General features: G+C 33.3%; 1 protein-coding gene across 1 annotated transcript in view; it reads right to left on the bottom strand.

Moving 5' to 3' along the window:
- The window catches only part of VWDE (von Willebrand factor D and EGF domains), a 57,146-nt gene that overhangs the window by 5,375 nt on the left and 27,267 nt on the right, over positions 1–24,504 (bottom strand). Inside the window, exons 13-26 of the mRNA XM_032483933.1 lie at positions 22,744–22,880; positions 19,883–20,038; positions 19,650–19,754; positions 17,997–18,111; positions 16,112–16,362; positions 14,951–15,170; positions 13,488–13,625; positions 10,505–10,645; positions 7,382–7,936; positions 5,895–5,990; positions 5,718–5,813; positions 4,622–4,717; positions 3,938–4,033; positions 2,596–2,691 (exon numbers count right to left, since the gene is read on the bottom strand). Of these exons, the coding sequence (XP_032339824.1) occupies positions 2,596–2,691; positions 3,938–4,033; positions 4,622–4,717; positions 5,718–5,813; positions 5,895–5,990; positions 7,382–7,936; positions 10,505–10,645; positions 13,488–13,625; positions 14,951–15,170; positions 16,112–16,362; positions 17,997–18,111; positions 19,650–19,754; positions 19,883–20,038; positions 22,744–22,880 (2,298 nt within the window). The remainder of the gene's footprint in view (positions 1–2,595; positions 2,692–3,937; positions 4,034–4,621; positions 4,718–5,717; positions 5,814–5,894; positions 5,991–7,381; positions 7,937–10,504; positions 10,646–13,487; positions 13,626–14,950; positions 15,171–16,111; positions 16,363–17,996; positions 18,112–19,649; positions 19,755–19,882; positions 20,039–22,743; positions 22,881–24,504) is intronic.

Genomic DNA, 24,504 nt, shown 5'->3' with positions numbered 1-24,504 from the left:
TACTTGTATTTTCTACATACATGATTCTGTTCCATAGAGTTCACAAGCTAATTTTTGTTATCTTTTATGAGAGGATTTTTATTGCTTCATGCCTCTTCCCAATATGACAATTATATGCAGTTATTTTAAAAATAATAATACATAGGCAAACCTGCCTAGAAATTTTTAAATTTAATTTTTCCTTAAATGATAATTAGATGGATTTTAGTTTGTATTTTTAAAGTGAATGTCAGGTTAACTGGTTTTGGTAATAAGGCCTTTGTAGATGGGCTTCCTGTTAAATTAGACCTGTTTTTAATAGCTGCTTTTAAAATTTCTAAACATTGTAAGAAAAATTCAACTGATTTCTAATGGATTTATAAATGAAAACAATGTAGCGCTTTATGTACAAAGACAACATAACTGAATGATTTTAGGAAATGAATGATTTCTACTATTTTAGACCGAGCCTTTTGAATCTACTTTCTCTGGCATTTTTATATTTTTTATTACTGGGAAAAGCTCTATCTTCTGTTTCATAATCTTTATATGATTTAAGATTATTTCTGTTGAGATTATTTTAGGAAAAAATGTATTCTTTTCATTACAGAAACATCATAGGAAATACCATGGTTAGAAATTTAAAACTAAAAAACAAAAAAAGAACAAAAGACTTGTTTACAGTGAGTAACATTGTTATAATTAATACTCATCTACGCTACAAAACTTGCGTGTGAGATAAATACTACATTTATACAAAAAAGTATATAAGTAATACAGAGAAATGACATATAAACTTAGGCTTGGTCATACCCACCCCGATCCCATTTTAGAAAAAGGAGGTTCAGGAGAAAGTCCACCTTCACACATATATTTATGAGATTTTCTAGCCTCAGATGGATCTTCCATCAAACTCCAAAGTGAGCTGTTATCCAGCCTCATGTTCCATATGGAAAGGGCTCATGGCAAATGGATGAAGGAACTTGGAAGCTCTTCAGACACACGTTTTAATCTTTGCTTATTCACAGAGTGGTTTATCTCTTTCACGATGTTTACAGCTCAAATGCTATCTTTCTCTTTTGAAACCCAGTAGAACCCACAGAATATTCTCCTCATACTGACTTTTAACCATACTCTGCCTAATGTTATTCAATGGCTTTCGATGTGTATAGCATCTTCCCTTCCCAGCTTTTGGGCTCACAAGAGAATGTAATCTAATAAGAATAAAAATAATATTTTTATGTCTTCTGCTCTTTTCTGTAACATGTCTTACATGACAATAGTACCATTACTTAATGCTAGCTAGCCATGTGCTGACTGTGTGTGCAGGTGGTCCTCTTGTTTGTCTCATTTGCACTTCACAGCAACTGTCTAGCTCAAACTTGAAAGTTAAGAAGCCTGAGGCCTGGAGACTATAAGTAAATTTTCAACATCTATGCCAACTAGGAAACTTCAGAGACTGCTAGTTCCAAAAACTGTAACATGACATCTGTTCAATAGATAACTTTTAGTTCAATTTAGTAATTTAGAGTCCCTCCTTTACCCAGTTGTATAGTTGGCATATAAATTTTAGAGAATTTTTCTTACTATACTTACATCTACTGCAAATAGCATGAGAGGCATAAGCTTTTTATTTTCCTCTTTATGTTCTCCACTCAAAACCCTACCTAAAACTCTTAAACGTGGATTTAGTCGTAGTCTCCTGGTTTTCAAGATTTGTCTTAATTTAGTCTTCCCGTTTTTGCAAACTAGTTTCTTAACAGAAATCTGAATTCGAGGAACTCATTTCGTATGTCTGCATGCCTAGTATTAGAGTGATGGTTTCTTCACCTCAGTTTTAATGTCAGAATCCTAGCCAACCTCCAAGTTAATAAAAAAGGATTGCAAATCAAAGTATAACATGACATAGAAAGTACATATTTTAGAATTTAAATTATACATATTCTGGTATGTTTTATACTAAAAGTCTATTCTAGTTTGCATAAACTCAAAAGTATGAAGATGCAGAAAATACATTTTAAATTTCATTTATTGGCATTAATTCATGCCTATGTGTTCAACATCAGGTCATGTTCATATTCTGGAAAAAACGAAACAAAACAAAATAAAATCTGTAGCATTAACTTTATGAGGGAAAGTGTTAAAATAACAGTCCGTGAAGGGGAAAAATGATGCATCTTTACGTCCCCCTATCTCCTTGCATAGTTCTGTGCACAGCTGACTCTTCATAAATGTTTAGTGAAACTAAAGTCAGGAAAGCACATTAGATAACAGTGGACATTAGACTGACTGTAAATCAAACATTTTTGCTGAGAGGGCAGCAAAAATGACACCATTTCACATGAAAGACCGCAAGAGAACTTTGCTTATTTGTTTCAACAACTTGGTCCTACAAATGTGCTATGGTTGTGACAAGGTTTTTTATTCAACGTATGTTGAATAAATAAACATTTTGCATAATAACTCATGTATTTCTATGAGCTAATCATTTGGTGACCAAGACTGCAACATCACAAGAAATAGAAGAAATAGCATCTTCCTCCTTGAAACTTGTCAGAGCTCTGTTTACGTCTAACTTTCCCTTTGCCTTTATGTTTATAAAGAAAGAATAATTACCATTTTGACACCGTGCACCAAAGAATCCATTTGGACAGAGGCAAGTGTTTGGCTTGTTACAGGAACCACCATTGAGGCAAATGGGGTCACACAAAGCTAATGAACAGCAGGAGGGAGAAAGACCATAAAAGTTTTATTATTTAAAAAATGAAAGCTGCACTGAAGTACAAAATGGTGCATAATGAAATATTTTATTTTTACTGCAAGTAAAATCCATAACCTATAATTAATTAGACTTTGCCAAACATAAGAGGGGTGAAATAACTGGTTAATAGCTTTGCAATTCTGTTCATTAAGTTTACAAATATTACTAAGCCAAGAGTGTGGAGGCTATGATTAGAATTCAGAATGCCCTTGGTAAGCTGGAAAAAATGATTGGAAGTTAGGAGAAGGCAATTCAACAGCACAAGCAGGATAATGTGTAATCTGCTCAAATACATGTGGCCACATGTACCTCTTTATGTCTACTTCCCAAGTCAAATATGAACACTGAACTCAAGTCGTACCACACTCAACAACATTCTTTGTTTTTCCTTCTTTACCTTTCTTCCACTTTGAAAGTCACCCTCCATACCATTTTTCAACCCAGATTTTACCAATTCTCCAAAGTCTACACAATTTTCTTCCAAACTGCACTTGCTAGAATTAATCTCTCTTTTGTCTGCTTCCAAGGAACTGTGCAATTATTATATTACTTATTGTAACTCAACTTGTTTCACAGTCTTTTCTATAGTTGTGTCCATGTCCCCTTCACTAATGATCTATTTGAAATTGGGGCAAAAATCAAACTGATCTTTGTTTCCCCTTGCATCGTGCTTCACACATAGTTGTCAAGCTGTAAATGTTGAATTAAATTTATGTTGAGAAAAGTCATTAGATTACAGTGGATTAAATTAAACAGAGATAATTGCAAACACCACACTGCCAAAGAAGTAACCCTAATACTGTGTAAATAAATAAATACTGTGTTATGATGTCCACTTAACTCTTAGAATTGCATGAATGTTTAATGAAATAGAATGTCTGTGCTGTTTAAAAAAAACTTGAAAGAGACCTGAATATGCAGCACAGCTATGTTTCTCTCCACCATAAGACAAATAGATGAGGGAAAAATAAAGGCCAAAAAAGAAAGTATTGGTCGGGCTGGAATATACTCTGGCCTAATACAAGAAGAAAAAGAATGAAAGTGAGAGGGAGGGCTTTAAAAATCTTCTTGAAATAAAAACTTTATAATAAAAACTTGTCAGATTACTTTTATGCTTTTGGGTGCAAGTATTAGGACACTGGTGCATTTTAAATTTCTTTTAACTAATATATTTATTGAAAAATTTTCTGATTTTACCTGTGCTACAGGTGGGTCCATACCAGCCAGGCTTGCACTGGCAAACATCTGGTATAAGACATTCACCTCCATTTTCACAGTGCTTGTTACAAACCACTAAGATCATATGATAAAAATAAAAGAAAGATAAATTAGGCTTGGAATTGGTCATATTATTGGCTATTACCTATTTTCTTATAACTGCCAATAACATCATCTAATGAACAAGATCAGAAAGAAAAAGAAAAAGAAAAACAAATTATCTTTTGGCTTTAAATGGTTTCCAGTTTTCACTTTCAGTTATTTTTGCTGTTGTGGTTGTTAATAGAGATGGGGAAACCAGAAAACCATTGACCTGAATGGTAAACAGGAGTTGGCTATTTGGGAAAATTATTAGTTACTGATGAAAGTAATCATAGATGTAAATTAAATGAGATCAATATATATATATAAGCCAGCAAATTAGAATCCTTATTATCTCAAAAAAAATGTTCATGGATAAGGTCAAGAAAATAGTTGCTTCTAAGAACAAGCGTCTTTATCTTAGTACTGGCACCCAGTGGTATGCAAAATGGTAATCATCGTAATAAATCATGAAGGTATATTTTTTACCTAGGATTTGGGTTTATCTCAGTCAGCATTAAAGCAATCAACTGTCCAAAGGAGAAATTTCATTATATTAGACTGCAAAAGAGCTTTGCTTACTTGTTTCACATCTTGGTCCCACAAAACCATAAGGACAAGTGCAGAGATTTCCAGCCAAGCAGGTGCCACCATGTTGACAAGGTGGTCTACAGTGTTCTGTGGACACAGACTATGTTAAGTCAGTTCTTAATTAAGAAAAAGTCAGTTTTTATTTATGAAGCACAGTCGTAATAAAAACTTCTTATAAGAGCAATTTATAGAAAACTCAGTTCTATTTTAGCATGAAATTTAGTTCTGTGGGATTGACTAAGTGGCATTTTCACACTCTGAAAATGCCTACAACTCTTCAGCATGTTTTGGTTTATAAAACTTTCAGTTAACTGGGTGGAAATATACAATCTTAGGTTTCTTCTGAAAAATTAGACTTGGACTTATGCATTCCTGCTTTACAAATAGAACACTTCTGTATTTCCCTATGCTATTGATATTAAATGTTTCTATTAGTTAACTCTATATTTACTGTAATTTATTAATTTGTATCTTGCTTGGTCATGAAAACATTTAACGTGGCTCTCAGTTTAATAATTCTCTGCGTACAGTCTACTAGAATATTATTTTAAAAATAACAAATTTGTTTCTTGAAAACATTATCCATTTTAGGAATGCCATTTCTTAAACTCTCCACTTAAGATTTCAACCAAAGCAATAAAATTACATGGCTGTAGACATGTTTTTAAAAACCTTTTTTTAGGTTTCTTCTTACTACCTGATACCTTCTAATTATTTTGTATTTAACAGTTCCTTGGAACCATATTTGACAAGCTTTTCAATAAGCAGATGTCTTTGTTTGAAGCTAAAATATTTGTAGAGATATGGTTCCATAAAACTAAATCTCAAAAAAAAATTATTTCTAAATATACTTTTACCAAGGATGAATAAGCTGTTGTTCTTTGGCTCTCTGATTTTGTAAATTTGTTTTCAAAATCTTCAAATAAATTTTTTTTAATAAGCATTAACAAACTTAGACTCCCTCACCAGCATTATTAAGTATATATTAATGTGTACACAGTAAAACTAAATTATCTTTTCAAAAGTTTTTAAAGAAAATATTGCTTTATTTTGGTTTTATTATTTGAATTTTATTTTGAATTATCACCTTCATCACAGGCTGCTCCACCATACCCTGGGGCACATTCACAAATGTTAGGCTTAATACATTTTCCATGGTTTTTGCAATCAGGATGGCATATAGCTGTATAAAATAAAATTCATGGTTTAGAAATATCAATTATCAATTAAATTCATTATGCAAACGAATGAATGCTATACCTACCAGTTTGGCAGTTAGAACCACTGTAGCCAGGTCTGCACTTGCATATGTTTGGGGCAACACACTCCCTGTTTCTTCCACATGGATGTCTACAAATGGCTGCAAAATCAAGTGGGAAAGGAAAGGCTGAACTGTAAATACACTATATGCACGTTGCCCATAGATTTAATTACAATGAAAGTAAAATTTCCTGAAATTTGAAAATTTTGACACCGCTATTAAACTATAACCACTACATATATCCAGAAAATTATTTTTCCGCTTATATTTGTTTTACTACTAGAATGACCGAGGTAAATGATTGATAGTGTAAGAAAAATGTATCATATGTGGTAATTAACTCCCATAGCAAAACTGATGTTGGAGATGGCTGCTAACCATAAATGGGATTACAGTCTTTCCAGAGCAATGAAATTTCAGATACTAATTAGGTAAATGTTGCTGAGTGGCAGGGATAGTCATAATGACAAAGAGCAAGACACCAGGAACACATCATAAGCTTATAGGTTCGTATTCCTTAAGCTTGTCTAACAACCTGATATATTCTAACTATTAGGCATTGAACACTTCCTAAGGTAACTGAAATACATGAGGTTGTTTTATTTGTTAATAACAATGAGTTTTATATTACAAATATGTAAGTATTGAAGGTTATTATCATTATTCCTATAGAGAAAGGAAAAAACAAGGTTCCTCTCCGTAACTCTAGGTTCCTCTGGAGAACAAAGAAACACTCCAACAGCTCTGTTGCTTAAGTGGGTCTTAAATAAATCAAAACACAGACAAAACAAAACAGTAACAACGTAAGAGTATCAACAACAAAAAGTAGCTTCTACTTTGTCAAAGCCAGAAATTTGACTTGCATCAGAGAAAACAATGCTGATGATTGTGAAAAGAAGTGAACACTCCTTTCAAATTTAAAGTGATTCCCAATTTGTTTTATTCTCAAGGCTGGAGGAATTACAGAGTAACCTAGTTTATGCAAATAAGCAAATATGCCAGAATTAGTCATTTAAAGTGCTAAATGCCCTCTGTGAGCTGAAAACAATTCAGACCACAGTGTTATTCACATCTTATATTTTATCTCTAGCAGCTTAATGCCAGAAAAGTCAGTTAGCCCTGTAAGGCTCTGCTTTCTTGTCTATATAATGGGAAAAATAACACTCAATATCTGGGGTCCTTGTGGACTATATGACATAGTGATACAGAGTATTTCCACAGACCCTACAACACAGTATGTTCTCAGTGAATATATTTATAATGGATTATATAGCTATAATGCTATTTAATATTAATGTTATTAAAAAATTCAGAAATACCTGTTAATGTTTTTGAAATGTGAAGGGAATATACACAAATAATAAATAAATAGAAATTAGTGAACTGAATGGTGTAAACTGAAATTAATAAATAGAAGAACATATCTTCTTAATTACTTAAATGTGAACTAAATAGTTTTCTTTGTATCTTCTGAAGAATTTTCATACTACCTCTGCAACTGATACCATCCCCATAATATCCAAAGGGGCAGCGTCCACACTGGGAGTGACCATCTGTGGTTGGCACACAGGAAACACCAAGAAAGCAAGGGGATTCTGCACAAGTTGATATTTTGGTCGATCTAGGCTTTTCTGGCAAAATAGTGATGGCTCTAGTAAGTGATGATGCAAGTCCATTCTTATACTGTGTGTAACCTTGGGCAGACCTGTTGGTTTGAAAATTATACTCTCTTGCTTCTGTTTGGATGGTGCCCTGGATAACATCCTTTACTTTGCTGTGAGAACTGTTTTGGTTAATGCTTAAAGAACTATGGTTGTTTGTAGGAACTTCCAAATCCTGCAGACTGAGGTTTGTACTAAGGGTGTGATCTGCATGTTTAAAACTTGATATCTGATGGGAAATAGCCTTCTTTGAATGATTTATTCGAGTTGTAACTGATTTTAATGAAAAGTGTGAGATGTCGTTTGTTGTATCCAAGAACTTTTTGATAGTTGCAGGGCTGTGGATGAAGCTTGCACCAGTTGATGGTTGCTGCAAATTTATATCTAAACAACCGAAAAAGAAAAAGAAATATTAGTTAATAACATTTGTTAATATTCTGCTCTACCCATAGTATTTAATATTAGGTAATTCATTTCTTCATTTAATGTCTATTACATGTATAACACTATACTAAGAGCCATGCAGTAATAAGAAGTTATCACACACAGTTCCTGCCTTCAAGGAACTTATAATTCAAATATATTATAATATTTGAATACACAAGACACCACAAATTATTAAGCAGTATAAAAGTATTTGACTATAAAAATTAAAAAATTTTGCATTAAAAGACAAATAGATAAGGCAAGCCACAGAGATAAAAGGGGTAATTTCAAGTACATATTATGTAAAGGATCAGTGGCTGGAATATGCAAAGTACCCTTACAAATCAACAAAAAGGTAAAGTTATAAACAGATAATTAACAGAAAAGCAAATCTCAATGATTATTTGGGAAAAAACACAATTGAATAGATAAATTTTGGCAAGTTCTGTCCAGATAAGAGCAGTGGAACGATATAACTAAACAACGTTGAAGATGAGAAAACAGGGAAAGCTACACATATGAAAAGAATTTTAAATTATACAAGAAAACTACATATAATTTTATTTTTTAAAAATTTTTACATTTTTTATTGAGTTATAGTCATTTTACAATGTTGTATCAAATTCCAGTGTAGAGCACAATTTTTCAGTTATACTTGAACATACATATGTTCATTGTCACATATTTTTCGCTGTGAGCTACCACAAAATCTTGTATATATTTCCCTGTGCTATACAGTATAATCTTGTTTATCTATTCTGCATATGCCTGTCAGTATCTACAAATTTTGAACTCCCAGTCTATCCCTTCCCACTCCCCTCCCCCTTGGCAACCACAAGTTTATAAAGAATAATACATATAATTTTAAACTAAGAGTTTGAAATCTCAAGGAGATAAATGACTTTCAAATTATAAATGATTAAATTGACTGAAGAGGAGATAGAACAGATGATGGAAAAATTACTATGAAAGAAATAGAGAAATAATCTAAAATCACCTCCTAAACAGGACAGCAGATCTAAAGGAGAAAAATTTATCAAATAATCAAGAAAGGGATATTTTAAAAACTGTTGCAACACACAAAAAGATGAAATATTTTATAAACATTTAATAAATACTTTATCAGAGTGGCATAATCCTATAGCCAATATTTATGAAAATATATAAAAATTTAAATGAAATACTGGCATTTCATTTAAATCAAATTAAATCAAGTGCAGCAGTTTAGTTACAGATTACTTCAGGATGAAACAGACTTGTATTTTAATTAACAATTACATTAAGGTATTAATGAAGAAAATAATGTAAAATAAAATGTTAAAAGCAACCTGATCCATCAATTTTTTTTTGTTAAAACATTCTGAAAAAATTAAGGAACCATTAATAGAAATTATACCAAGTAATGAGTGATGCTAATAAAGCATTTAATAAAATTTAAAATGTACTCCTGATTTAAAAGTAAGGAGAATTCTGAGAAAGCAATCAGTAAAAGGAAAATTCTAGCAGAAATCCACAGTGATATCATATTCAATGGTGAAACATGAGAATAATTCCCATTAAAAACATTAAGAAACAAAGCTATTCCACCCCTACACACTTTGCTCTGGAGGTCCCACCCACTACAATTGGAACCTAAATTTGAAAGCTGGGACATGCTGTTAGAGTGCTCAGGTTCACATTTCGCCTCTCTAATTTACAAACTCTGTAAATCTGAACAGATTACTTAACCCATCAATGACTCAGTTTACTCATCTGTAAAATGGAAATAAGTTACTGTATATATCTATTATGAGGATCGAATGAGATAATATATTAAAAATACTTGCCTAGTGCTGGCATATCATAAATATAGACTAAATTTTAGTCACTATAAGAAAGTAAATAAGAGAGACAAACTCATTGCAAAAAATATTATGGTTTACCTATAAAATTAAGAAGAGAATCAACTATAAAAAATAGTGTACTTAAGAGTAGTAAGGCAGCTGAATATGTGAATAACATTAAAATTAAGATAGCTTTCCTATATTGCAGTAACCAACAATGATGCCTTGCAAAAGGAACAAGCGGAATGATATCTTGCAAGATAATCAGCTGATACTACAGAAGGCAAAGGCATAAAGAAAGCTAATGAGAAATGTGCAAATTGTTATGAAGACAATTGTAGAGTATTACTGAATAAAACAAGAGTTACAAAGATAACACTACGAAGAGGGAAAGGCCTTATGAAAGAATGAGCTTCTCATACTTTCAGGGTTTGAGTAGATAATGGATGACCAGGGATTTATAGAATGCAAGTTTGAAATGATCACTTCCCACCATAAGCTTCTCTGAAATCACCTTAAGTAGTGATATAATTTGTTCATTGTATAACATGAATCATTTTTCTGGAGTATAAGCCAGAGGATTCAACAGATGTGCAAGAAAAAGATTACTTTGCAAACTGTATTTTATAATCTTAGGTGATATTCTGGAAAACAGATGAGATGTATTACTTGTCATTAGATTTTAACTAAGATCGTTACTTACTAAAGGCATTTCCATTTGTTGGCCAAATATGCATCTCTGTCTGATTGGCATTTTTACTATCCTCTTTCTTAGTTACATTCTTGTCAGACCTTGTGAGAGCCACAGTATGTGTAGTAGAGTCATTTAAATGCTGTGTTTCAACTGTAAATTACACAATGAAAAGCAGGTCAGAATTAAACTGTTATAAAGCCAAAGCACTGTGAATAAGAACATATAATAAACTGTATTGAACTCCTTGCAAATTAGATCAGAGAACTATGTTAAATGTCACCTTTTTAGCAGATGCTTCTGTTATGGACTGAATTGTGTTCCTCAAAATTCATATGATGAAGCCCTAGCCCTAAATGTGACTGTATTTGGAAGTAGTTTTAAGGAATTAACTAAGGTTAAATGAGGTCATAAGAGTGGGGCACTAACCCTATAAGACTGTTGTCCCTAAAAGAGGAGGAGACACAAGAAGAATGCACACGTGAGAATACAGTGTGAAGGCAGCCATCTGCAAACCAAGCAGAGAGCCAGTGACCAACTCTGCAGGCAACTTGATCTTGAGCTTCCAGCTTCCAGAACTGTGAGCAAACGCATTTCTGCTGTTTAAGTCACCCAGTCTGCGGTATTCTGCTATGGCAGCCCGAGCTGCTCCTATAGTCACACTCACGTGCTCAGTGTCATTCCACAGAACTTTGTCCTTCACACTTATGTGTCTCTTTCCTCCACTAGTTAGCAACTTCAAGTATATTTGCTTTTATAGTCGTTGACTTGGAGCTTATAAACTAAGTAAACAACAACCAACAATTTAAAAAACTATGTTGTATTAACAAGCATCTTCCTAAAATACACAAATGTCTCTAATGGAGTTAAGAAACCTATTAGTCACTCGTGTGTAATGGAATTTGGTTCAACTTGCTTTCCTCTCAAGTTCCACTTGATAAAGGTCCTATTGAGAGAATGCGCCATTGTTTGGAAAAGACAGACGTGAGATCACTTTAGTGCATAGAATGGATGGTTGAGTATTGGGGACTGGATATTGAGGGGGAAATGTGAGTAGCTGAACTGGTGGGGAATTCCCTTCCCCATCCTGCACGGTGCTCCTCAAAGTGGTTACCTCCAGTGCTAGACAGGCCCGGCCCAATTCGAAGCACAAGGTGATACTATGTCATTAATATGTATTCTTCACCAAAATAGGTCTCGTTTGCTTGATAATACCAGAGATAGAATTCTTAGACACTGACTTCTATAATTTGCTTTTCTCTTTTAAGTTTTTAAAGTGTTGATGTTCACCAATTTTTTTGCTCTTTTCTTCTAAGTGTTATCCCTGGGAAATGTCATCCGTAACTGATGACCTAAGAATTACATCTTTAATGTAACCTTCCCTCCTGAGCTCCACTTGGATATTCCACAGTCACCTCGGTGGTGAATTTATTATCTCTTCTCTCCCGAACTATTCTTCCTTATATTTCATGTGTGTCTTAGCTTGAGCTGCCATAAAAAAGTACCACAGACTGGGTGGTTTAAACAACAGGAATTTAGTTTCTTACCGTTTTGGAGGGTGGTAACTCCAAGATCAAGGTGCAGACCTGTTTGGTCCCTGGTGAGAGAGTTTTCTCCCTGGGTCCCAGACAGCAGCATTTTGCTTGTGTCCTCACATGGCAGAGAGAGTGAATTCTTTGGTGTCTCCTCGTAAAAGCACACTAATCCTATGGGATCAGGGCTCCTCCCTATGACCTCCTTCAACCCTATTTCCTTACTCCAAATACAACCGTAATCTGGGTTTGAGTTTCAATGTATGAATTTTGGGAGGACATAATTTAGTACATAGCAATGTAAATGCCAATTCTGCCCACTCAATTTGCCTAAACCAAGCACTTAAAATTTAGTAACTCTCTCACCATGATAATCCCAAATCACTGAATAAATACTATCAACTTGCTTCTTTTTTTTCTTTTATTGAAGAATAGTTAATTTAGTGTTGTGGTAGTTTCAGGTATATAACACAGCGACTCAGCATTTTTGCAGATTATACTCCATTATAGATTATTACAAGAAAATGGGTATGATTCCCTGTGCCATGCAGTATATCCTTGTCACTTGTCTGTTTTATATATAGTAGCTTGTGTCTGTTAATCCTAAACCCCAAATTTGTCCCTCCCTCCTTCCCTCTTTCTTTTGGTAACCACAAGTTTGTTTTCTGTATCTGTGGGTCTGCAGAAGCAGACTCAGCTTGCTTCTTTAGTGTCTCTTTCATCCATCATCTTCTCATCTTAGGTCAGAATATCTTTATATCTTTCCTATGTCTGTAATATTGTCTTAAATGCTTCTTTGTACATTTACACTTGCACAATTCCTTACCTGCAAGTGGTCCATCCTGCACGCTGCTTTAAGTAGACTTTCTCAGATGTAAACCTTATCCTGTTCCTCATCGTTTGTCAGGGAGTTGTCCACTGCGTACCCCTGCTGCTCTTGTAGCAGCCCCCCTTCCTCTCTATTCTAAGCGCACTGAATTACTCACAGGGCCCGAGGTGTGCTGTGATGTTACTTGCCTCTGTGCCTTTGCTCATGTTGTTTCCTCTGCCTACAATGAAATGCTTTTCTCTTTCTTGATCAGATACATCAAATTTAGCGGTAATGATACTTCCTTTTTAAACCTTTGCATTATCCCTCCAGAGGGGCATGATTCCCTGTGTCGTATTCCTCTCCCTCTAGGCACTTCTATCAAAAGACACAGAACATTATACTGAACTGTGACTACTTGTCATATTTCCTGCTATTATGCTCAAACCTACTTGGTCAGAGGATACATCTTATACATGTCTACATCCTCTGCATCTAGCTTAGTGTATGACCCTGAATGAATGCTGAATACGAGAGAAAATGGAATTGAGTGATTTGAAGTAATTAAATGCAGCAAAAAACGAAAACAAAAACAAACCTCAAAAACCCAAAAACAGAAAACAAACATTTCATGGCAGGAAATAGGAACTTTTACCGTGACATGTTTTTCCATCACCATAAAGTCCTTTTGGACATGAACCACAATGATAGGAACCAAAAGTATTGAGGCACTCTGCTCCTGGAAAGCAAGGCCCTGATTCACACTCATCAACATCTTCCTGGCAGTTTTTGCCTAGATAAAATATAGATCGAGAGTTCAAATTATTCAACTTGCAAAACACTATGTGTCAAATCAAAAGCTCATTATTTGATTTCTTTTACTCTTTATGGTCCTGGTAACTCCCCAAAAGCTGTCATATATAGAGAGAAGTGTGCTGCTTTTAAAATTTACTTTATAATTAAACATTAGGTCATTAATTAGATTCTATTTAACAATAAACGAGACCCTACAAGTTTATAAGATTTTCCCTATAAATAAGACTTAAGAAGGACATTAATATGTTAAGACAAAAATGTCCATATGATAGTAGTAATTTCTATTTTGTTAAAAAATTCAGTATTTTTTAAGAAGTTATTAGAAAGATTGTCTACTTAGCTTAAGAACAACTTAGTCCAGTTATTGTATTGGCTGTAAAAATCCATGAACATTTTGCAATGTTCCAGTCTTTCCTCAATAAAGTTTTTTCAGATGAAGTGTTGCTCTTGGAAATGTTTAACAACTTATTTGATGAATACATTCACAGTCGTTAATGATGGTAGCCCCTATTATACTAAAATCCATGAAGCAAACTACATTTGCATTCTTTCAAATGTGGTCTGTAGCAAAGTAGCCCCAAATAATAACATTTTTATTTTAAAATGCTGGAGAAAATTAGAGGACACCTAAATATCCTGCTTAGTTCCATTATAATGTTAAAATAGATGCCTTCAAGGAAAATATCAGCTTCAATATCTGCATATTTACTTATTTAATATTTATATCTGTTTTAATTAAAATATTGGTATGAGATTTTTTAAAAATCTTGGGAGGCTAAAGGTTGTCAGTCATATACTTATTTGGGGTTTCTAGAATCAGATATTTTAGGATAATTAATGAGTTAACAAATATTCTAACATTTCATTTGATTTCAACTCTAAAGATCATGATATTTTTAAATTAATGAATTGTCAATAAAATTTCTCTTAAATGATAATGTTCTATTTCCCATAGCAAATAGCTTTATTATTCTACATTATATTTCAGTATTAATATATTTAAATACATTTCTACCTACCCAACATAGATAGAAATGTTTAGAAACCTGCAAAATACAATACAGACATAAAATATTGTCATTCAAATTATAAAAATGAGTGAAATTATAAGAGTATATGTAAAAAAAGGATATGGATACCAAATGTGTTTGTGATGAGTTTTACTAAGATTTAAAAATGTGCATTAAAATCTTTAAGACCATACATTTGCTTGACTAATGTGTAGATTACATGGGAAGCTAAGGAGCTTTCCTTTTGAATTTGTTCATATCCTAATTTCATTCATGAGGAACCAAAACTTACCTTTGAGCTCAGGTGGACAATCACAGGAATAACTGTGAAAACCACTAATGCATCTGCCAAAGCCACAGGGGTTTGATTGGCATTCAGTGATATCCACTTCACAAAGACTGCCCTGAAAACCAGGCAAGCAGACACACAGGTACGCCCCACTTCCTGGAGGAAATTTAGTATCAGACACACATGATCCCCCATTCAAGCAATCACAAGACTTCACAGTCACCTGTAAAAGAAATAAAAAGTAAATGTTTTATTTTGTCATAAAATTTATGTCCCAGAAACCATGATAGGCATGTATATTTATGTACAAGTAGGACCAGATTACTTGTTTTGCAAAAAAACAAAAAACCTATATATGTATATATTTAATGTAAAATAGTATTTTAAAAGGCAGTTTAATACAGCAATTATGCCCACTAAAGAGCATTGGCAAAATATAAATGCTAGGGATACATTTTTAAAATGTTACAAGATGATCAATTTCTATCATGTAGGCAGAACAACTGGAAAAAAAATCCTTAAATTGGACAGCAGTTGGTCACCTGACTTATCCCAAAATCTAGCAAGTAAACAATCACTTGAATTATCTAGTTAATATGACATAGTACACAATTGTCCTTCATGCCATTACTTTTCTGTGAGAGTGTATCCTAAGTTTCAAGTGAATGTAGGACACAATGAAAGTGAAAGAAAATACAGTTTGCAACTAGTTATTTCCAATATTTGTAATCTTTTATTGAACTATAGTTGACTTACAAAATTGTGTTAGTTTCAGGTGTACAGCAAAGTGATAATATTTATAATCTTGACTTCTAATTCAGATTCTTTCACTTGAAAGAAAAGGACATAATTACCGATCTTAGGTTTGTCACAGATCTTTCATGGAGATGGACATGAATTCACTCTTTATCTTTAGTTAGTTAAGTTAGTTACAGAAGAAAGTGGTCTAGGAATTAGTAATTTAAATCCATGCTCTGAAGTTGAGACTTTCTCTAAGGTTTTAAATTCTTGCAAAAAATATTCAAAATTTTGGCAGTTTAATTTTCCAAGAAATGTTTAATTATTTAGTTCCTCTTGACAAATTAAGAATATAAATTATATTTTAAATTTAAAATTGTTACTACTACTGTTAATCAAGCAGCATTTATGAATTATAAATATTACCTCAATCATGACTCTAGTTTCAGCATTGCAGTCATCATTAACCAGGAGGGTAAATTTCTGGGGAGTTTGTGACTCTGTTTTCCATTTAAGAAGTCCTGCAGAGGAAACATTTGCTCCTTCAGGACCAGAATCCAAGGTAAAATGGATGTCAGAGCCTTCTGGATCAAAAGCCATGAACTGGTACATAAAGTTCTCTCCATAAAACGTCTGTAATTTATCTTGTGGTATTTGAATAACGGGGGGTTGGTTTTCTGTAACAGAGAAAACATTTACTTTTGTACCTGTGTGGAAAAGGAAAAGGAAAAGTATAATACTGAGAACTCCAACTGAGGCAGACGTTTTGATAAAGTTTGAACTCTTCTAAAATTTCCATTACCTGCTTTCATTTGTTTTTTAAAAAAAATTCCAAATAAATTAAATTTCCTTCTTAGGAAATGTAAAACTGACAGGTGCAAGTCTCCAGGCTTTGCTATGAGAGTGTAAAAGCACTTTGGATATGGCATAAAATACGTAAGTACGTTTGCATTGCCCAGACTAGATGCACCTCCTCTTCTGCCTGAAATTACTTCTCAGTGTCGACCATCTTGCTTCTTGCTCTCTCACTCTTTCTTCTTGGCCAGCTATTCTTTTCAGCTTTACTTTCGCCCTTACACCTCCTTTTCTCTATCCTTACTATCCAAGACTGAATTATTCATTTGACTCTCTGAACCTTTCCTCACTATACCTGCCTCCCTAGTTTATAATAATTGGGAGCCACTTAGACATACCAAGTCAGATTGGCAGTGGTCCTTTTAGTGTCCAAGCTGACACACTGGAATGTGAGCTATTCAGGGTATGTGGCTATAACAGTGCACAGAGCTTCCTTTATGCTCATGAAATGATTAAAAACATATTTTTACATTGCCATATTAAAAAATGCCCCCCTCCTTACCAGCTGGCTTAACAGATAGAAAGAATAGCCTTTTTCTTTGCACTGAGCACACACTGCTTGCGTCGACAAACCACTGATGGAAGAAACCGTAGTTTTGGCTCCCATTCTGCCCCTGTACATCCCTATACTATGTACTGATTTTAACTTCCTCACCTCTCAATATGAGGGGCTTGGAACAGGTAATTCAAGACCCCTTATGTCTTTGAACATTGTGACTCTATGATGAATCAGTCATAACAAAGCTATTAAAACCAGAATAAACGTAAAAAACAATTCAGAAATTATAGTGTGTTTCTCTTGTCTCTTGCACTAAATTCTTTCCCAAATTCCCACTATCTTCCCATAATATCCCATGAGCAATGAATCATCTGACATGGAGTCTAACACAGTAATGAAACTTGCACATACAGTAACATATATAATGATATTACAAAGCACTGTGTAAATATAAGGTTTTATGACTCCTTAGGTAAAATTACAAGGCACCAGGGAGTAATTATAGCTTGTTGTATCTTATGATGTCCTGGTCTTATGACTGAGGAAAAAGAATGTGAGGAACACCTATGTGGAATCATGCACAGCTGTATTTAAGGAAGGGAAGAAATTATATGGATCATGATTATAATTTGGCATTTTTGAGGTGGAACAAAGTATCCAGAAATCATCCATACCCAAAATTATACTCACAGAGTCACAGAATGGTAGGGCTGGATTTGTATTCCTTATCAAATATTAAAATAAAAATACCATACCCTATTGTACTATAATCATACAGATTATATAAACTAAAAACATTTCATCTTACATTTCCTTTCAACAAAGTAAATTATTCAGTTAGGGAAAATCCTAAATTACTTGTGTTCATCTTAAACACATTTGTGTACCTCATGGTTTAAAATTATTTTAAAAATCATCTTGTAGAGGAAATATTTGGATTAAAAAAGAATAACTTACTTTCTAAAAATGACCAAGTAAATTTTGAAATTTCAGGTCTACAAATCGAACAAAGGCTGGTAGGATTTTTATCCCCTTCAGTGTAGCAGAATCCATCAATAAGGCAAACATTTTCCTGATGGAAATTTTTTAAAAAGGAAAACATCAATCAAGATAAAACTGTAGTTAGTGTTTAGGAAAAAAACCGCAGTGTACATAGAAGGATAGTAGCATGTAAGTTGATGATTCCAGTGAATGCATTTTACAAATCTGTTTTGATTGGGAAACCTTTTTTCATGTGTCCTGATCATAAATGCATGTTAGAAAACAAATAATTTACTTCATGTGTAAATACGTATGGAACTGATCAACATGGAAGGAGTAAGAAAATACATATAATAGCATCTCTGTGCAGAATTATAATTGATAGCTTATAAATAACATGGAGGAAAACACCTCTTTTCTTTTTGTCTTTTCACTGCTAAACTCATGCTAGAATTGTTTTATATGTAAAGATATTAAAAAGACTATTTTCCTTTGCACATCTAAGTATCACGTTAGTTCATAGTTATCCTCCCTACTTCTCAGAGACCACAATGTCCTCTGAACATGGAAAAACTAAACCAGATCCATGGCATACTTATCCATACTTGATAATGGATATCAATACACAAAATAGTGGAGAGAGGTGCTGATATGCAAAGAAATAATCCTAAACGTAGCGATTTTTAACCTGGGAAGAAGACCAACTTTTGTTCAGGATATGTAAACTTTGCTCACTTTAACAAATCTCTTTTGACATCACTTGGAACATAGCACAAAAATAAGAACAAAAGAGTCCCAAGAGGTTAAAATAATTCCGAATAGCAACATTTTAAAAGTAAATATTGTAGGACATGTGGAAATGTAATATGTGGGAGAAAATAAAAATCAAACAACTTCTCAAAAACAGAAATTTCTTATTGATATGATCTGATTACTAGTCTCAAGGAAAAAAGATTTAAAAATTTAAAATAATAACAATTTTAATTTCCATATACATAAATATTATTTGATATACTTTTAAAGAGTCAAGTGATATTATATCCATGGTATCAGTAAAATCAGCAACTGATATGTGAAAGAAACCTGTTGATAAGCTCGGTAGACTGGATATATGTTAAGAGGTTTGAGGGGGAAGAGTCAGCTCAGGGTGCACTGTTCTGCAGTCCCTCAAGTGGTAGGAGATTATTTGCTTGGTTCAATGATCTCAGTTGCCACAAGAAACTTCCTGTAAAAGTGTTAGCCTCTCACATTTTACTAACTCTATCCAAACGCATGTCATTTGCCACAAAGAAGACTGAGTAACCATAAAGTGATATTCTATTCGAAAATCACTATTAATATTGAAAAATGTACATAGGAATGGAAAATCAATCTGAACCTACTCCTTTTATTTTTTAGGAATAAACAGCCTCCGACTTCAAAATTTTAAAGGTAGACACCTCTTCTTTGTGTTTTCAACAAGAGTAGTGGACAGAGGGACAATTTTGATTACCTTTGCATAAACTTGAGGAAGGCTTTTCTCTATTAGTATTTCTGATATGAAAGTGAAAACCCACATTAATATGCCAACAGCATGAGAAACGAAAATACCTATGATGTAAATGTGAAAATAATTGGAAAGATACATACCTTTATAGTACATGAGTCCTTTTCCTGGAGACCACAAACTTGACAAGCCCCATCATATATGGTCATTAGTTTGGGATTACTAAATTTATAACCATCATTAGATACCTGTAAGATGGATATAGTTCCATAATAAGCTAATTTGTTCTAAGTGTAGTTTCACAAATTCATTATGAAATTTTAATACCTAAGTATTCACTTTGTTTATAAATATGAGTCTGTCTTTTCTCTTTTACCTTTAATTGCCACTTCACAATTGGCATCTCACCCATCAGATGCATGGTACCAGACTGCTCAACATCAGTGGGCAGCTGACAATCAACAGTCCTGCTATTTTGAAAAATAGTATGTGCATAGACGGCTTCTCCAAGGATCCATTTACTGTTATTGTACTGAAGGCATAATGAGAAAGCAATTAACCTCTGTTAGATTATGGAACTACTTTGATAGTGAATTACATATAATCAAAATACAAATTTTAAAATACATGCCTGGTATAATGGAATATATAATGAATAAAATGTGACACCAACAATGAGTTTTATTCAGAATAATGAAAAACATATGCATCATAATTTGATGTAAACAGCTTCTAATGACTCACGCATTTCTTGTGGGCTCAAATCAAACCAATATTGGCCATATATGATGAGTCACTATGCAATGAGTTTTGCAGCAAGAAGAAACATTTGATTATATAGTTGACAGCAGACTGATTTTCTGTTCAGAAAATCCTTCGTTTCTCTTGCTCCTATCTTGCCTTAAAACTGCCCTTTTTTGCCTCCATCTACATGGTTCTCATAGGACCTCTCAATGTTCTTATATGACCCACCTCCCGACTACACTTGGCTTGTCCAGGGGTGGACCTAAGCCAAACCGATGCTTCAAATACTTAGGATATTTTAACTTTGTATCAGAGTGGATGTTGGTCCAGTCTGCCTCTGTTGGCTTTAACTGGAAGATAAAAAATTATGGAGCTGCTGGCGGCCATGTTTTTCACTATGTGGAGAAAGCTCATTATCTAGTGAAAGGGAAAAATGAAGTCCACAAAGAAAGAAAGCAGAACTGTGACAGACAGATACACACATACACAAATACAGACATACTGAGTGTTTGTGGTGTTCGAGTCCTCAGTTTAAGACTTTGCCTGGGAATTCAGAAACTACATTCTTTTCCTCATTCTGTGAAAAAATGCACTATCCTCATAATAGATATCATTTTTGCTCAAGCTAATTTAAATAAATTCATGTATCCTGAAACTAAATAAATTCTAACCAATTCACCCTGTTTAATAACTCATTGGCATATTATTCTTGATTTACAGTTTAAGTGCTGTTTTTCAGCATTGAAATGCATTGGTGTCTAAAGAAGAAAAGCAAGAGTAATTTTCTGGGTACTGGTAACTACAAAGAAAACTAAAAGAATGTATTTTATTACCAAAATTTAAATTTAGATTTTTAAAAAATTTATGGCTGTAGAATGTTATTTCTTAGAAATGGAAAGGAGCAGGCTGATGCTTCAATATGGTTAGTCAGCAGGAAAAAGAAAAGGAAGGCAAGAACACCCTAGTCTGTGGCTGGTAGAAACTATCCTGCTGAAAGAGTGAGCACCAGAATAAATCTCCATATTTGAGGGGGTATGTAGTCTGGGCTGAGAGATACACCAGTGGTTCCCCTCCAGCAGAGGGGACTGGTAACAGTGTCTCAGTGTAGTCATGACACTGACACTTAGATGAGTGCAGTGTCTCTTGGTTTCGTGTGCTGAAACAAAACTTCAGGCAATGACTGGGAATACAGGGGCTATTTCCACCCCTTTCTTTGGAAAGCCTACGCTAAATGTGGAATAAACCACCCAAATAAGTATATAACTAAAATCAACTAAAATCAGCCAGAATGTGATGGAAATTTAAAATGGAATACAAATATTAAAAAATAAATCTAACTGTATCACAAATAAAATACATTAACACTCTGAACAGGGTAGGAAAGAAAATAGCTAATCTGGGTAAGTTTGGTTTTGGCTAGTGAATATATTTTCTTTCTTTCTATAGTTCTGTATAGTGTTAGAGAATCCCAGATGTACTCTTTATTTATCAGATATTTGGAGAAAGGAAGCAGTATGAGAAAAAATATTACAGCAAAAAATGTTTCTTAAAGTAAGTACAAAATGTACTTTCCAAGAGAATATAAACGTATGAAGTTCCCTGTTGACAAATCACTTAATTGTAATGTGATGTCATATGGTTTATTCTGCCAAGAACAATATAATGACTATTCTCGAGTAATACTGAAGTGATGAAATTATACATACATTTTCTATTGTCTCATTATTTCATTGGGGTTAAAATATTTCATGGCTCATTTAGAAAGGCTCTGCTCATAAAATCTTGAAATAAGCATACTTCTTGTGTATAACTATTTGATAAAGACACATACTAAAGTTATCTCCCTCTTAAATTCTCAATCTCATAATCAGTTTAGAGACATAGTAAAAAGAATGCTAAAAATATGATTTATACTGTTTTAAGTTTTCAGCTTATCCATGTAATAAGAACTTTCTAAATTCAAAGCACTTTCCTTAAAACAAATTCCCATGTGAATAAAGGTATACCCTGTAAATAATCATAAAAAATAAGATATATTTTGATACACTAATGTTCAAACTGAATGATCATGTCTGACTTTTGTGGCCTGAAGAAAGAAAAGCACATTTGGTTTGTAAGAGGAAATTGTTCATTTCTCTATGTCCTATAGTTCATGTACAGTGTCTTAGATAAAGATGGCCTCCATTCTTTCTGAATTTACATTTCAATAAATACAGAAGCTTACATATCAAATTTGATATTATTTTAATTTCTTACTATAGCTGAAATAGTGAGCCAATACCTCAATAAAAATGATATAAAACAGTTTAATACAGTTAACAAATAAGGAATCTTTAAGGTTAAGCAACTTAATAATTTTCCTGCTCAGCTCTCTGAGAGGATACAACATCCTTTGGGATAATCTTGCCTAATTGATACTCCAAATTAATCTAAGATAAAATCAATCTGACTAACTCATAAACTTAGTTGTTTTCACCACTATAATTAACATACCTGCAGTTTAGTCACCTCACATTTAATTGAAGGCGATTCTTTGAAGCCTTGACCAAAAACTCTCACCATCATACAGTCATGTTTTCGAATATCACAGAATCCAGCATTTTCAAGTTCTATAATTTCAGGAATCCTGTCTTTGGAAGAAAAGATTAAAAACTAGGACATATCTTCTCTACTTCCAGAAAAAAAGCTAATTATTTTCAAGACTAAAATTAAAAGCATATGCAACATAGTATTTTAAAGTCTACCCCAAATATTAATTAGCACATTAATTAAACTATTACATGTTAAGAGTAATCTGATATTAAAAGAAGTGTTACCTACTATTCAAACCAATAAAAATAGCTTTACAGATACCACCAGTGCCTAATTATACAGGTTTATTTAATGTTTCAATAATATTTCATATGAAATAAGTACAAGTATTAACAAATTACTACTACAATGGCCTATGTTTTGGTTTTGCCATTTTGGTTTGTGTTATGGAGACAGTTTATAGAAAAAAAAACCTTTGTAATAAGATAGTCTAGTTAGTCATGCAATGTATTAAAATTTTTAAAAAAATCTTCATTTAAGCTTTAGAAAACAATTATCAAACTTTGGGCATGCTGTTGTTCCAGTATTGCTGATACTTTATCATTGCTATCCTACATACTACCATTATCTTAGGTGTACTTCTCAGTCCTAGGAGAAAAAAATTTCTTTTGGCAGTCAGAATTAACTGACCTTCACATGGTTACATCTGTGGTTCTGGTTTTGGTAAGATCATTCACTATCTCTATCAGCAAGATCTGTTTGTCAAAATAGATAAATGCAATATAAAAGTAATCGAGTCTTTTGTCTAAGTATTGGCAAAATTTAGGTGAAATAGCTTTACTAGCGGTAGGATATAAAAATCCTAAATTATGTGTATTCAGAACCCTAAAATATTTATGAAAATTAAAAAAAAATGTTTCTCTTTCCTATATTTAACAAACGTTTATTGAACAACTGCTGTTTTTCTGGTGTTATTCTGGAGATTGGAGATGTGGTAATAAACACAACAAAGTCCTTGACTTCACATAACTTACATTCTAATATGAGAAGACAAAAATAAGCAAATGAAAAAATAAAGTAAACCATGTAAGGGTTTTCAAGGCAATGAAGAAAAAATTTATTAACTCTGTTAAGGAAGATAAAAGCCATGGGGTTGTGTGAGAAAAACCATTTTATTTAAAATGGAAGGATTCTCTGATAATATGATATTTGAATAGAGAAGGAAGTTAGTCATAAATATATGTGATAGAAGATTGCTCTGCAGGGAGAGGGAGCCATAGTGCAAAGGTCCTGAGGTAGAAGCAGGCTTGCCCTTTTTGAGCAAAGCAACCACTGTGAATACTGGAAGGTAATTACTGGAGAGAAGGAATACTGGAGAGAATGGTAAATAAATTCAGTGAGAGAGGAGTCTCAGATTATATACGATCTTCTAGGCCATGGTAGGGCCTGTGAATTTTACTCCTAAGATGAAAAGCCAATAGAGGGACTTAAGCAGAGGAGTAATATGATGTGACTTGCATCTCCAAGGGAATCACTTTAGCTGCTGCATGGAAAAAAAAACTGAGAGAATCTATAATAATCCAGGTGAGAGGTAACAGTGTCTTGGACTAAGTTCGTAACAGGGAAAGAGATGAAATTCTTTGAAGCTAGAGCTGGATTTGCTGCTAATGGATCAAACATAAGGCATGAATGAAAAAGAAAATCAAAGTGACTACAAATTTT

Source organism: Camelus ferus, chromosome 7 (assembly GCF_009834535.1).
Source record: "Camelus ferus isolate YT-003-E chromosome 7, BCGSAC_Cfer_1.0, whole genome shotgun sequence".
NCBI classification, from domain to species: domain Eukaryota; kingdom Metazoa; phylum Chordata; class Mammalia; order Artiodactyla; family Camelidae; genus Camelus; species Camelus ferus.
Note: the sequence above shows the minus strand (reverse complement) of the source record. Positions and strands in the feature narration are given on the sequence as shown.